Genomic DNA, 15,990 nt, shown 5'->3' with positions numbered 1-15,990 from the left:
TCAGTCAAGGCCTGATTCCAATTTTCCCTCCTCCATAATGCCTTTCTAGCCCTGCCACGCCAGACCAATCACTCTTTTCCTATGTCCTAAGACCACTTTGTTTGTAGTGGGGCCATGGCCTAAGCTCTCTGTCTCTGATACTAAACCATGAGCTGCTTGAGCTCCTTGTCTCAGTTACCTTATACTCAGTGACTGACACAAATGCCCAACCAATGAGACCCGGGTTTGTATCACAGCTCTACTTTAGACAAGTTACCTAACCTCTCTAAGGCTCAGTTTCCTTAATGATAGCAAAGTCTAATCACAGTCATTATTTCATAGGACTTCTGTAAATATTAAATGAAAAATGACTGTAAAACCACTAAAATAGTACCTGGTACACAGTACAAGTTAGCTGTTATCAGTTTTACTAATATAATTATAAAAGATACTTACCTAAGATTGCCATTATCTTGAAGAACCTGCATCAGGTTAAATTTAGGCTCCAGCTCCTGAGTCTCAAGTTTGCAGCACCGTTCACCTTTTTTACTCCATTCACGAACTTTCACGGAATTTTCTTTGGGTGTATTTTCTACCAAAGTTGTCAATGAGGGTGTATCTTTGGCTTGATTTTCTCTAAGAAATCCTGCAGACTCCTCCTGGGAAGCTTCCTGCTCTTCATCTTCATTGTCTAATGCGACTTCTTCCTCCTCTTCACTCTCTGTCTCAGTTTTAACATTCATTTCAGCTGGTTGGGTAATCACTAAATGCGAAGAATCACTAATGTTGCTGAAAAAAGGATTAAATGTTCCTCTCTCCCAATACCTTCCTTTTTTCTTTTTAGTAAAAGCCCATTTCTAAACCAAACCACAAACAAGGCACAGAATTAATAGCAACCACATGTCACTCTCTCATCTCATATATTCTCTTATTTATTTTTGTTTTTATTATCATTTTTTGCGACAGGTTCTCACTCTGTTGCCCAGGCTGGAGGGCAGTGGCAGGATCTCGGCTCATTACAGCTCGACGTCCTGGGGTCAAGTAGTCCTCCCACCTCAGCCTTCCAAGTAGTTGGGACTATAGGCACATGTGACCATACCCAGCTAATTTTTTATTTTTTGTAGAGACAGGATTTTGCCAGATTGCCTAGGCTGGTCGCGAACTCCTGGGCCCAAGCGATCCGCCCACCTCGGCCTCCTAAAGTGCTGGGATTCTAGGCGTGAGGCACCATGCCTGGCCTAATCTTACATATTCTAAAACCTATTAATAATCTTCATTAAAGTATATATTTTTCATCATACTCTCATCATGGCTCTTTTATAACTTAAGGCAAAAAATAAAAATAAATAAATAAAAAACCAAAAACCCTTGGCTTAGTAATTTCTACAGTGTGTTAAGAGATTTTTAAAAAAGCACCCTTCATGGAGGTATAAAGAACAGGGGAATATCTTTGTATCCTATGTTTATTCATTACCCTTCTCTACCACCTTGTAAGTTCTATGAGGACAGAGACCGTATCTTTTTTATTTACCAGCGAAACCTCAGTGACTAACATGCTGCCTGATACAGATGTTCAACAAAGGAGGGAAGGGAAGAAAAAAAGGAAATCAGTATATCAGTCAATTACAAATAGACCTACAGCATTGTAGAAGCTGGGAGAGAAAGAAATTCCACTTTGTCTGAAATATGCCATTCAGCAATGTTAAAGAAGGAACTGAACTTACCTAATTACAAAAAACCTGAACAGCAATGCTCAGGATTCCATTAAACTCAGGCTAATATTATTCCTAGGGTACCAGGTATTTGTATGATGCTGACATAAGAGCAAAGGCCAAAATGTATGTGCTTCAGATAGTCTTCAATACAAATAATATAGAGTGGAAGGTTTAAAAACTTAAGACTTTGTGGAAATTAAGTTTCAGAGAAAAAAACTATACAAAAAAGGTGTATGTGATCAGGAAGATTCTGACTCATAAAATACTGAGTAAGCAGCTGGTTAACTCAGTCTGGCAGGATCCAGATAAGGGAGTTTGGTGAAAGCTCACCAGCAGGTACCTGGGTATTTTGGCCTCATTGCCCTCAATCTGCTACTCCGTCGTCTACGTTTTCGCACCTCCAGAGACAGGAGCTTCCTCTCATAAAGTGCAGCATGCAGCTTGGCCTTTGAATTCAGGCCCTCTATCTTCAATTCTGGTGCTCCATCAGCAGTCATTCTAGGGGAAAAGCAACATGGTAGCTACGACCTTCAGAAAGTTCTCTTTCACTCCAAGGCTATGCTTGCCAGAATTCTGTAATGCTGACACACCAGACATGGTAACTCAAGTGAATTCTAAAAGTTTGACAGATAAAGAGGAACACTAGAATCTACGTTAAAACCTCACTAGTGACCCATTTGAATTTACTAAATATTCTGAAAAAGATATGTGGCTAAAGACAATGTTTAAGACCTTTAAGTATTCAGTGATACTGATTATTACTTTACTGCAGGGATTATAAAGTGCCACCCAACACCTTATACTTAAAATACTTTATACCTTAAAAATGACAACATTTTAATTCTTAAGTTGAGTGGTGGCAAATGGTGTTTGTTTCATTTCTATCCATTATAACTTACTCAGCATTTTATAAATATACTGTTGAATGTATATAAAATCTAAACAATATAGATTTAGCAGAGGTTCAGATGAGGGGAAGAAAGGCTGATGATCTGTGAATATGTGAGGGAGCACCGAGTTCACTGAGACACATAGAAGTGTCTTAGTGAAAAACTACCAAGCCCTAGGGACTCACCAAGTCTCAAGCATCCCAACATGAGGAAATGCCAAGGCACCTACCCTCCTTTAAGATCCTAATTAGCTACAGGAGAAGGTGAAGCAAGGTGGCAGGGACTTTACAGGCATTAAGTACAGGTCAGGAGTTAGAGTCAGAGGCACAGACAAGGGAAAGAAGCAGAGATAGGACAAGGCCAAATACATCAGGTCAAGAATGAGAAATGGGATGTGGAAAGGGGGCTGGCACCAGATACATTAGGCATTAAAATAAGACAAATCACATATCAGGGAGTGACTGATATGAGGCCCAATCTATACAAGGACTGAGCAAAATACAGGAGAGACAGCCATAACCAAGTCATCCAAGAGAGGGCTCTGGGTCACCAGGTCAGAAAAGCAGTATCTGTATCAGTGACTGAAATCATGTAGCCAAATCTCTCCGCCCAACCTCGAAATCGAATCGGTTGGCTCTGAACTCTCTAGAACTCAAAGTGTGTTCCCTTTGAGGTCAAGAAATCATCCTAACTCCTCTGGGAGTTTTCAGTCTCTGAGTATAATAAAAAGGCTGTGTCATTTGGTCTATTTAGGACCTTTTTGATAGGGATTTCTGGGTGGATGGAATGGATGGTAAGTCTTTTGGAGGCTTTGTCTCCGGAGTAGGACACAGAGCCAAAAACAGGAAGGTCCTGGCACTGGGAGCAGAAATGGGAAACAAATCAACGAACTTTAAAAATAGTTCAAATGTATTTTATCAGAGTCTCAAAGAGCAAACACACACACACACAAACACACACACATACACACAAACACACACAGAGAGAGAGCTATAGAAATAAACTTTTAGCCACTTCAATAATAAAGAAAATAAAATAAATCTGATAGAAAAATAAAATCATTTAAACAATGTATTTAATAATGTCTGGCTAACTTGGTCAATTTTGTATTTCTTTTTTAACTTGGTCAAATTTGAAAACCGTATGGACAAACATGGGCATAGTTTAACACCGACATCGTTATCTCATAAACACACAAACTCTCTCTCCAAAGACATGTCTCTTAAAAACTTAATGTGGTTGGAGACAATTTAATGTCTGAGGTCATTCTAATTAAATGAGTGGAAGTTAATTCACCCTAATAAATTAAAGCCCAGTGTTTACGTTCATGAAGCACTGTTCATTATAAAAACGAGAGTTTATATTGTCTACATTACACTGTCTACATTGTCAAGAACTCCATTCTTTAGGAAAAAAAGAGATTTCTTTTTGTCAACAAAAACTCAAAAAATAAACTTTTAAAAATATGAATGCTAAAAGCTCAGAGATATGGAGAAGCTACTACTAATCTCTTTCTCCAAAGATACTTTAAAATAACAACTAGGAACTAAGAGATCCTGGATAAACAGATAAATCCTAAATAGTACAAGGGATGGAGGACAGGGAATGTTGGGTAAAGTATGAATCCGATAGGCCAGAATAATAGTTCTATGAGGGCAAGGACCATGTTTGTCTTGTATCACTGTATCTTAGATGCTTATGAGATAGTCCAGCACACAGCTGACTTGCCATAAATATTGGTTAATAAACAACTGAATTTCCTAAAAATGAGTTGATTACCTTTTAGCTACGTCTTTTTCATTTACTTTGTCCAACTATTTATTTATTTATTTATTTATTTATTTATGAGACGGAGTCTCTCTCTGTCGCCCAGGCTGGAGTGCAGTGGCACCATCTTGACTCACTGCAACCTCTGCCTCCTGGGTTCAAGCAATTCTCCTGCCTCAGCCTCCCGGGTAGCTGGGACTACAGGCAATTGCCACCACGCACGGCTAATTTTTTGTATTTTTAATAGAGATGGGGTTTCACCGTATTAGCCAGGATGGTCTCGATCTCCTGACCTCATGATCCACCCGCCTCGGCCTCCCAAAGTGCTGGGATTACAGGTGTGAGCCACCACGCCTGGCCCCCGACCTTTTTTTTTTTTTTTTTTTTTTTTTTTGAGACGGAGTCTCGCTGTGTCGCCCAGGCTGGAGTGCAGTGGCGCGATCTCGGCTCACTGCAAGCTCCGCCTCCCGGGTTTACGCCATTCTCCTGCCTCAGCCTCCGAGTAGCTGGGACTACAGGCGCCCGCCACCACGCCCGGCTAATTTTTTGTATTTTTTAGTAGAGACGGGGTTTCACCATGTTAGCCAGGATGGTCTCGATCTCCTGACCTCGTGATCCACCCGCTTCGGCCTCCCAAAGTGCTGGGATTACAGGCTTGAGCCACCGCGCCCGGCCAACTTTTTTTTTTTTGAAAATATTTAAACAAAAGTTTAAAGAATTATGCAGTGAACAACCATATACCTACCTACCACCTAGTTTCTACAATTAACATTTTACTATATTTTGTTTTGTTACGTACATATCCAATCATACATCCCTCCATCCATACATCAATCTATCTAGTTTTTAAAGCAATTCACAGTTAGAGGCATCACTGCATTTTGCTCCTAAACATTTCAACATGCATAGCATTACTATCTAGAGTTCAATAATTGTTTTATAGAACTGTGTTTGGTAAGCTAAAAGTTACGTACAGTGACATATCCAAATATTAAATGTCCACTTAATGAGTTCTGACAAATGCCTAGAGCTTTATAACCTAAACTCTTAACATTACTATCACCTCAGAAGTTCTCAAGCCACTTCCCACTCAGTCCTTCCCTAATGTCCTAAAAGTAATCACAGTTGTGAGTTTTTCATCATGTATTCGTTTTGCCTGTTCTAGAATTTCATAAAAATGAAACCATACAGTATGAACTGTTTTGTGTAAGGCTTCTTTCATTCAGCATGCTTTTGAGATTCACTCATGTGTGTATCAGTATTCATCCCAGTTTACTTCTGAGCAGTAGGTCACTGTCCGAATAACCCACAGGTATCTGCTCTCTTGTTGGACACCTAGGTTATTTCCTGTTTTGGAGCATTACGAATAAAGCTACTATGAACGTGTTTGTACAAGCCGTTTTTCTTCTGTGTAGATCTCAAAGTGAAATTTGTGTATTTCTAACAAACTGCCAGTCTCTTCCTAGAGTGCCTGTACCAGTTTATGCTGTCATCGACGATTTATCACAGTTCTGTTAGTTCCACATCCTTACCGACATTTAGTATTGTCAGTATAGTATCAGCCATTCTGCTAGATGTTCAGTGGTATAATGTGGTTTTAATTTGTAATTCCCTAATAACTAATGTTGTTAAGCACATTTTCATGAGCATATTGGCTACTTATATGTCTTCCTTTTGAAGGGTCTGTTCAAACATTTTACCCTTTTGTAACCGGGTGGACGGTCTTTTTATTATTGAGTTGTGGGAGTTCTTGGTAGTTCCTAGATATCAATCCTTTGACAGATATGTTTGATGCGTATTTCCACTCAGTCAGTGGCTTGCCAAATCATCTTCCTAACAGTATCTTATAACAAAGTTTTTAATCTTGAGAAAATATAACACTATTTGTGTTTAATTGCTTTCTGTGTCATGTCCAAAAACAGCCAAGCCCAAAGTCACAAAGATATTATGTTTTCTTCAATAGGTTTTATAGTAATAGTTTTTATATCTATGAATCATCTCTAATTTCTATGGAAGACAGCGGTTGGGGTTCATTTTTTAAAATATGATATTCAGTTGTTCCATCCCCATTTTTAAAAAATAATTTCCTTTCACCATTGGATTACTTTGACCATATAAATGTGGGTCTATTTCTGGGCTTTCTATTCTGTTTCAATGTGATCAGTTTGCCAGTATCTTGAATACTGTACAATTACAGTATTTAGGTCAAGTACTTTAAGTCTTTTTCAAGATTACTTTGGATATTCTGAGTCCTTTGTGTTTGAATATAAATTTTTAAATGTTGGTCCGTTTCTTTTAAAAAATCCACCAGAATAATGATTGAGATTGCACTGGATCTTTACATCACTTTGAGGAAAATGGCTATTTTAACTATATTAATTCTTCTAATCGAAAAATATCGTATATCTCTCCATTTATTTAGGTCTTTATAAATTTCTTTCAGTATTATTTAATAGTTTTTACTGTATAGGTATTAAACATGTTTTGTTAAATTTATTCCTAAGTATTTCATATTTTCAAATGCTGTCATAAATATATTTTAAAATTTCATTTTCCAATTATTTGCTACTAGTACATTAAGATACAATTGATTTTAGTATGTCAATCTTGTATCCTAAGACCTTGCTAAGTTCACTTCTGTGTTCTTGTAGTTATAGATGCTTAGGATTTTCTACTAACCTGATTATGTCATCCAAAAATAGACATTTTACTTCCTCCTTTCCAATCTGTGTGCATTTCTTTTTTGCTGCTTTGCTTTACTATACTAATGTACAATCTGAATAAAAGTGGTATGAGTGGACATCTTGCCCTAATACAAATCATACAGAAAAAGCCTTCAATATTTTACTGAATATGATGATAGCAATGGGTTTTTCATGTAAGTCCTTTATCAATTAAAGAAGTTTCCTTCTATTTCTGATTTGCTGAGCTTTTCTCATAAATATGTGTTGAATTTCATAAGTTGCTCTTTTGGGATATCTAATGAAAAGATAAATCTAGTTTTTCCCCTGTAATTAATATGGTGAATTTCAATGACTAATTTTCAAACGTTAAGCAATACTGGGGAATACTGGGGAAAATCTCAGTCATATGTGTTATCCTTTTTATACTGGCAGATTAGATTTGCTAATATTAAAAAATTTTGTGTCTTTGTTCATGAAGGATATTAGCCTGTAATTTTCTCTTCTTCTATTTTAATGTCTTTGTCAGGTTTTGGCATCATAGTCATGCTGCCATCATAAGATGAACTGGGAAGTGTCCCTTAAAAGAATCTGTATAAGATAGGTGCTATTATTCCTCAAATGCTTGACAGAATTCAATAGTGAAACCAGAGAGCCCAGAGTTTTCTCTACAGGAAAGTTTTTCATTACAAATTCAATTTTCTCAACAGATACAGGGCTTTTCAAAATTTCTACTTCAGCTGGTATCAGTTTGGGTGTTCACCTCCACATTCCCCCCACCACAAAGAACTGTCATTTCATCTAAGTTGTCAAAGTAATGGAATAAAGTTGCTAATAATATTGCCTTAATAACCTTTTTCCTCACCTTAGTATCCACTTTATGTCTGTTGAATCTATAGTGAAATCCTCTCCTTTCTATCTGATGATATTGGTAATTACTGTCTTTTCTCTTTATTCTAGATCAGTCTACCTAAGGGTTTATCAATTATGGTACCTTATCAATGAACACACTTTGGATTTTGTTAATATTCTTTATTGTTTGTTTTATATTTGATTTCTGCCTTTCCTTTCTTCTACTTACTTCTACTACTTTCTTCTACTTACTCTGCTTTTTTCAGTTTCTTAAACATTAGAACCCTGATCTCAGTCCTCAGTTTTCTAAGGTAAGCATTTAAACTTATAATTTCCCCCAAAGTACTACTTTAGCTGTAGTGCACATAACTTGACATATTTTTACTATCATTCAGTTCAAAGTATTTTGTAATTTTCCTCATCATTTCTTCTTTGACCCATGAATTATTTAGAAATGTTGTTTAATCCCCAAGTATGTGAAGATTTTCTATTGTTATTGATATTCAATTCTATTGTGGCCAAAGAACATATTCTATATCATTTTAATCCTTTTAAATATATTAGGACTTGTTTCATGCTCCAGCATATGGCCTATCATATGCCAGCTTGCATTTGCTTTTACCTTTACAGAGCCCAAAATCCCTATTGATGGCAATACAAAATGAGTGCCAAAAAATGAAGAACAGAACTCACTGATCTTCATATATTCTTAATGTTTAAGATTTTTTTCTTTTTTCTCAATTTTCAAATTAACAGCAGTATGTTATACAAAGCATATTTCTCGACTCAAAACTAGAGAAAACTTATACACCAAGGGTGACTTTCTATTTGGAAACAAGCTACAAACTTGATTTATCTCAGTTTTCCCTTAACTAAATGACAATCATAATATATTCCTTCTTTAAAGAAAAATTAGATTTATGCTTTAAAGGGCTCTCTGCCTAAATGAAAGTCCACAGGTGTTTTGTATACTTTCAGTTCTATGGCAAACTAGAAACAGGTTCTCCTCTGTACCATGAGGCACAGAGCTGTGTGCCTCAGGCATGTCAAGGCCAAAACACAAACTCTTACTTGAATCTAACATGACAGTAGTTTCAAAATCTCATTAATTCTCTTACACAGCTAAACGAGAACACCATCTTCAGTTAGAATAGTATACCTGTAGTTATAGTGAAGTAAATCTCAAACTTAGTTTGTAAAAAGTGGCCACAAAACACTTTTTCAATAGAAAAAAATTTTATGTTACTATTCGAGCTGAACCAAACTAAAAATGGTTATATAAGGTATTATGCTTAGTCTGTGCACGGTCACATATTATGCACATGGAAAGAATTTCTCAACTTTTAAAAGGCAATTACCGTGTTCTTCCTGTCAGTAAGCTTCTTCTTGGGTTTCCCCTACAGAAGCAGAAAGGACAACTGGGTTAGAGAATGCTATTCAGATAGTCTCTCTTGAGTTCACACACACGTGTACTCCAGAAATTTTTAATACAGAAATTCAAAATGAAATTAGGCCAAGGAGGGCAAATTTGCAGAAAAGCAGACAGATAAATTGAGAACATTCTCATAAAAGAGTAGAGTGGTGTGAGCTGGAGGGACATCAATAAAAAACAAGAGAGAAGACAAATTATAGAGAAAAATTATAACAATTATTTGTATTTGTTTATCTATTTACAAAGCAAACTCCTTATTCATCACAACAACCCTGTGAAGAAGGTTGTTAATTAGCTCCATTTATAGAAAGGAGCAGGATAAGATACTTTTTTGACCTGCCATGGCCAGAGCTCAAAGGGCTTACATCTGAGTCCCTGGCTTAGGTCTCAAACTGCAGTGCTCTTTCTACTTTCATTGAACTGTTTTAGGAAAAGAAACCAAGTTCAATTCTCACGGGGTTCAAAAGGGATGCTCATCAGAAATATATTTTCCACAATTAAAAAAAAATTCTGTATTAAAAGGCTGGGTGCATTGGCTCACACCTGTAATCCTAGCACTTTGGGAGGTCAAAGCAGGGGGATTGCCTGAGCTCAGGAGTTTGAGACCAGCCTGGGCAACACGGTGAAACCCCGTCTCTACTAAAATACAAAAAATTAGCCAGGCGTGGTGGTGTGCACCTGTAATCCCAGTTACTTGGGAGGCTGAGGCAGGAGAATTACTTGAACCTGGGAGGCAGAGGTTGCAGTGAGCCAAGATCGTGCCACTACACTCCACCCTGGGCGACAGAGCGAGACTCCATCTCAAAAAAACAAAACAACAACAACAACAACAACAAACCTCTACTGAAAAAAGATACTCTCCATTGTCTCTAAACTAGGGCTGGGCTCTAACCACAGAAATTGAGTGCTACTCATGTTAAAATAGGGTTTTGTTTTTCTTTTAAAACACTCTCAAGTTCCTTTCATTTAACACTCTTAAAAAATTTCCGGCTGGACAGTGGCTCACGCCTATAATTCTAGCACTTTGGGAGCCCGAGGTGAGTGGATTACTTGAGGCCAGGAGTTCCAGACCAGCTTGGCCAACACGGCAAAACCCTGCCTCTATTAAAAAATACAAAAATTAGCCACGTGTGGTGTCATGAGCCCATAATCCCAGCTGCTTGGGAGGCTGAGGCAGGAGAATTGCTTGAACCCGGAAGGAGGAGGTTGCAGTGAGCCAAGATTGCATCACTGCACTCCAGCCTGGGCAACAGAGTGAGACACTGTCTCAAAAAAAAAAAAAAAAAAAAAAAAAAAAGTTCCCAGTTTTACCTGTACTCATTTATGTACATGTGTTTTTAATTCAGTACACTTTTATTGCCTATGTAGGTTCATCTACCCACTACAGAAAAGATACTCAGTGATTACATCACCACAAAGATCCCTTATGTTGCCCTTTTATAACTACCCATACCTCTTAAACCCTGCCCCATTAATCTGTTCCCCATTCTAAAACTCTGTCATTTCAAAAATATTATATAGAGTCACATAACGTGTTTTGATATTGATTTTTTTGTAGAGACAAATGCAATGTAGATGATATGTAAAGAAAAATCCAGTGAAAAGGTAAGTCTTCACCAAGATGTTTTGTCTTTCCTTTCCCATGTTTTCTATCCATGTTAATGTCCTGATATTGTCAGGTAATCATCAGAAAGTCTCAAAATGATTTTAAGTTTTTCACCCAGATAATGGTTTTCTCCAGTAATTTGCAATCATGACTTTACATTATCATTACCTGGGCAGCTTTTAGTAAGTACCAACACTTCACTCTGGGTGGGGGTGGGGGTGGGGGTGGGGTGGGGTGAACGGGACATAAGCCAGCATTAAAGCTACTGCCATAGTGTAAGACAGTATGTAAGATACTGTGCCAGGACAGGGTGGGTAGGCTGGGGAGGAGTCAAGAAGGTAAGGAAGGTAGTCAAAAGTAACCTAAAAGAAATAAGTAGAGAATTAGTTTGAAAGTAGTTCTAACAATAACAAAATTACTTAGATTTGCAAGAAAGAAAACATCAATTCAGATTGATGAGAGAATAGATTTATTGGCAGATACGAGGACTTGCTACAAACACAATCTCATTTTTTTCAATGCATGTTTCCATGTGTGTGCCTACCACGTGGTAGGTTCTTGATACTGACAAAGATGAACATAACAAAGTACCTACTCTTAAGAGCCAACCTGGAAAGTACAAATTAGTCAATAAGCAATTATACAATCTGGGAATCTAAATTAGACTGAGTTAGGATAAAAGAAGGGCTGGGAGTACCTCTTCCTAATCTAGGATACAGGAGGAGGGACAAAGTTAGAAGAATTTAGGGATGGAATGAAGGCCATTCCAAAAGAAGGGGAGTTTGTAAGAACAAGGATGTATATAAGAGCAAGTAGAAATGGCCATGAGTTGGTGTGGAAAGGTGATGATTAGGCTAAAAAGGTAGGCATAGTTAGATCATGAGGGTTTTTCTTAGCTAAACAGGAAAAATTATGTTTTTTTTTAATCAAAGTTTTTAGAATGCTTCATAAGCAGGAGCTGTTAACTGGGGCCTGAAGAAAGAATGCAGGGAGTATACAAACTTGGATAGAAAAAAACTTACATCCTCTAACTGAAATTTAGCATTTCCTCCATATAAATGTAGGAAACTATCCACAGTAGTGGATTAATGTGACTTCATTACCAAAAGAAATAATGCATCTATTTTCATATTACTTTAGAATTATTACAACAATTTTGAAATAATGTCAGTATTTATCATTCTTTGAAATTACGGTAGGTATCAGATCTGCTGCTAGGTCTTACTATTCAATATGTTAACAAAGAGGCACATGTATTATTATATCTCAAATTGTTTATTTTTGGCTACTCCTAGGCAGATGCTTCCTCATTTTGGCTAATATAGTGGTCCCCACAATGCCTACTCTGCCCTCCTTCCCCTTCCTGGGAAACCCAAGTATAGAAAGATCCAGCCTCAAGCGCAGGGTCCACGTCAGTTCAGAAACAGACCTACATAACCTGTGAAGCAAACGACCTGTCTTAAGCAAACAGTTCATTACTTCTAAATATGACTGGACAGAGATCACCATACATTCGCAGATATATAAAAGTTAAAACTAGAAAGAATAAGATGAATAAATACAACTAATCCATAAGAATTAAAATAATGCAAAAAACAGAAAGGAACTTTAAACAATCTAAAATAGAGATTTGAAAAGACATTACATCCATGAAATACTAAAACTATTCAAAAAGCAAAAATAGTTCTTGTATATTAAAAACACACTTGCCAAAATAAAAAACTAAATTAAACACCCCTATCCTGTGTGGGTAATAAATAACGATATAGATATGAAGACCAATTTAGTTTTGGAAAACAAAATCCAAGAAATCTCCAAGAATTTAAAGCTAAGAGGCAAAACCAAAAGTATAAAAACAGTAAAGAAATATGGAGGCTATAGCCAAAATTTATCTAACAGGAATTCCACAAGGAGAGAAAAGAAAGGATAAGGGAAATACTTCCCACAGCTGAAAGACTGAAAGGCTGCACTCACTGCATAACCAAAATAATGAAAAATGACATATCAGAACACATCCTGGTAAAGTATCTAAACTCTAAAGGTAACAGAAACCTTGTAAAAGTTTTCATAGAGGGAAGGAAAAACCCACAGGTTTTATATATATAAAGAAATGAGATTGTGTCTTCTACATAAATCCAAAGATCTCTTTCTTTAGAACCTACATTACTTAATCGTAATCACCACAAATTTATAGAGACAAATTGCAAATCCCATGTATTTCCTGATACTAGATCATGAAATTGCAGATGGTTAAAATATGGGTATCTATTTTAAGAATCCTTCAAAAAAGGATTTTTTTTGAAACCTACATCAAAATAATATAGGTTTCTCTAAATAACTAGGGTGCCTTATTTTGATAATCAATTAATGAACTATAGTGCAATGCAGTTATGTCTCAGGGGCTACAAGTATGTGGAACTAAGTAGCCCTGATTGCTGTGCTATTTAAATTCCAATGTCTGTTTTCCATCATTTCCTTCTATTTTCCCTTGTATTGAGATTATCAGTTGTCATTTCTTATAAAAGTTTCAGTGTATTTACTTTATGAATTACCTCCCCTCCACTTTTTCCAATCTGATAATTCTAATCTCTTCTGGTCTAGAAAAACAAATAATCATGTCTATTAAAACTACATCTAAAGTATAACGGCACTGAGTAAAGGCCTTCCTTAAAGAAGAATAAAGTTTAAGGCATCTGTTAAAATTGCTCAAAGATCGTTATAGTTTAATTTTTGTCTTTTGGAAATGTTACAAAGTGCTGAGAGTTCATGATAAATTCTGGAAAAATGAGTCATTATATCATCCTTTCTACAGGACTTTTTTTTCTAGCAGAGATTTTACATAAAGACTTTTATAAGGTCTCTTTCCTTCTTTCACATGTACTTTCTTTTAATCTTGTGATCTAGTCCTAAATTTAAAGTTAGCAAATCTCTACCTGTCCTGGAAGAGGCGTGTTGCCAGCATATAGTTCATTGAGGTCTTATGCTCGAGGTAGGACCTGAAAGGCAAAGAAAGAAACCGGTTATTTCTTAAGCTAGTTCAAGAGGAAAATGTAGAAATGAAACCATGAATCAAGCACAGAAGTAACAGGGGTACTTATATACTATTTTTAAAGAAATATACTGTTTGTAAAGTGGCAAAGGAAAAGACTGTTGCTCAAATTTACATTGTAAGACACTAGAACAGAAACAAATAGAATAAAAAGAATAAGGAAAAAGAGGATTTAATTTAGAAAACAGAAAGAAAAACCAGCATTTTTTGGATTAATAGATAATATGCTAAATTCAGAAAATAATACTGAAAGATAAAAGAAAAATTAACAAAAATTTATATATAGGTCAAATGAAACTGGGAATAGGAGATGCATAAAGGGCCTGAAAATGTAGATAAGAGACTGTTTCAATCATGTTATTCCCTAACTTAAGAGCTTTCAGTGGCTCCTAGATGTCTACTGCTAAAGGCAAATACTTTCTCTTCCAAAGTTTCAAAAGTTGGATCATCTGTAACATCAATTCATTCACAGTCTCTCCACACAGTTGCCTGACACGGATCCTACAGTAGAGTCAGCCAAGTCTCCCTAGAATCCTCTTGTCAGAGGCGTTTGAACTAGAGTAACTCCATCTTGAATAGGGGCTGGGTAAAATGAGGCTGAGGCCTACTGGGCTGCATTCCCAGATGGTTAGGAATTCTAAGTCACAGGATGAGACAGGAGGTCTGTACATGATACAGCTCATAAACATCTTGCTGATAAAACAGGGAGCAGTACAGAAGCCAGGTAAAACCCACCAAAACGAAGATGGCACCGAGAGGAACTCTGGTTGTCCTCACTGCTACACTCCCAGGCGCACCAGGACAGTTTACAAATGCCATGCCAATGTCAGGAAGTTACCCTATATGGTCTAAAAGGGGGAGGCATGAATAATCCACCCCTTGTTTAGCATACAATCAAGAAATAACCACAAAAATGGGCAACCAGCAGCCCTTGGGCTGCTCTGCCTATGGAGCAGTCATTCTTTTATTCCTTTACTTTCTTAATAAACTTACTTTCACTTTACCATATGGACTCACCGGAATTCTTTCTTGTACAAGATCCAAGAATCCTCTCTTGGGGTCTGGATTGGGACCCCTTTCCAGTAACACTCTCATAGCTCCCACTGATCTTTTGCCTCTGACTGGATACCTTCTCCCCATATCTCCTCTACATCTATACAGTGGTCCTCCTTCATGTTTCAGTTACCCACAGTAAACAAAAGTCTGAAAATATTACATGGAAAATTCCTGAGATAATTCATAAATTTTAAATTATGCACTGTCCTGAGGAGTGTGATGAAATCTCATGCATTCTGCTCGTTCCCACCAGGAATGTGGATCATCCCTTTGTCTAGCGTCTCTGCACTGTAGACACTCCAGGCCCATGAATCACTTAGCAGTGCTTGTGTTCAAAGAATCCTTATTTTACTTAATAATGGCCCCAACAGACAAGAGTAGTGATGCTGGCAATCTGCATATGCCAAATAGAACTGTAAAGTGCTTCCTTTTGGTGAAAAAGGTAAAAGTTCTTGACTTAAGGAAAAAGAAATCATACGCTGGAGCTGCTAAAATAAAAACAAATTTTCTATCCATGATATCGTGAAGACGACGAAAGAAATTCATGCTAGTTTTGCTGTCACACCTCAGACTGCAAAAGTGATGGCCACAGTGCATGATAAGTGCTCAGGTGGAAAAGACATTAAATTTGGGGGTGGAAGATATGAACAAGTGACAGCAGTGTGTCACACGAGAAAGCACTGGGCCAATACAAAGACTTCAGCAAGGGATCTGAAATGAGTGACTCTAAGCCATTTACTGCAAGTAAGGGATGGGTGCACACATTCAGGAATATAGAAAGTCAACAGTAGTCTAACACCACGTCACAATGCCTATGGCATTCACCTCACTTCATCTCATCTCACTGTATCATCTCACATCATCACAAAAGGAAGGGTAAGTACAGAACAATAAGATATTTGAGAGGCCACATTCACGTAACTTGTATTACAGAATATTGTTTTAATTGCTCTATTTTATTAT

General features: G+C 37.0%; 1 protein-coding gene across 14 annotated transcripts in view; it reads right to left on the bottom strand.

Moving 5' to 3' along the window:
- The window catches only part of TTLL5 (tubulin tyrosine ligase like 5), a 293,345-nt gene that overhangs the window by 188,675 nt on the left and 88,680 nt on the right, over window positions 1-15,990 (bottom strand). For 9 of the 14 annotated variants that reach the window (XM_007987329.3, XM_037984298.2, XM_037984299.2 and 6 more), the window contains 4 exons: window positions 13,856-13,918; window positions 9,243-9,281; window positions 2,035-2,192; window positions 436-742 (listed from right to left, as the gene is read on the bottom strand). In XM_007987329.3, the coding sequence (XP_007985520.2) occupies window positions 436-742; window positions 2,035-2,192; window positions 9,243-9,281; window positions 13,856-13,918 (567 nt within the window). The remainder of the gene's footprint in view (window positions 1-435; window positions 743-2,034; window positions 2,193-9,242; window positions 9,282-13,855; window positions 13,919-15,990) is intronic. The other 5 variants (XM_037984292.2, XM_037984294.2, XM_037984297.2 and 2 more) reach the window with 2 other exon arrangements.

This window comes from Chlorocebus sabaeus, chromosome 24 (genome assembly GCF_047675955.1).
Source record: "Chlorocebus sabaeus isolate Y175 chromosome 24, mChlSab1.0.hap1, whole genome shotgun sequence".
NCBI classification, from domain to species: Eukaryota; Metazoa; Chordata; class Mammalia; order Primates; family Cercopithecidae; genus Chlorocebus; species Chlorocebus sabaeus.
This window is presented reverse-complemented; position numbering and strand designations above follow the sequence as displayed.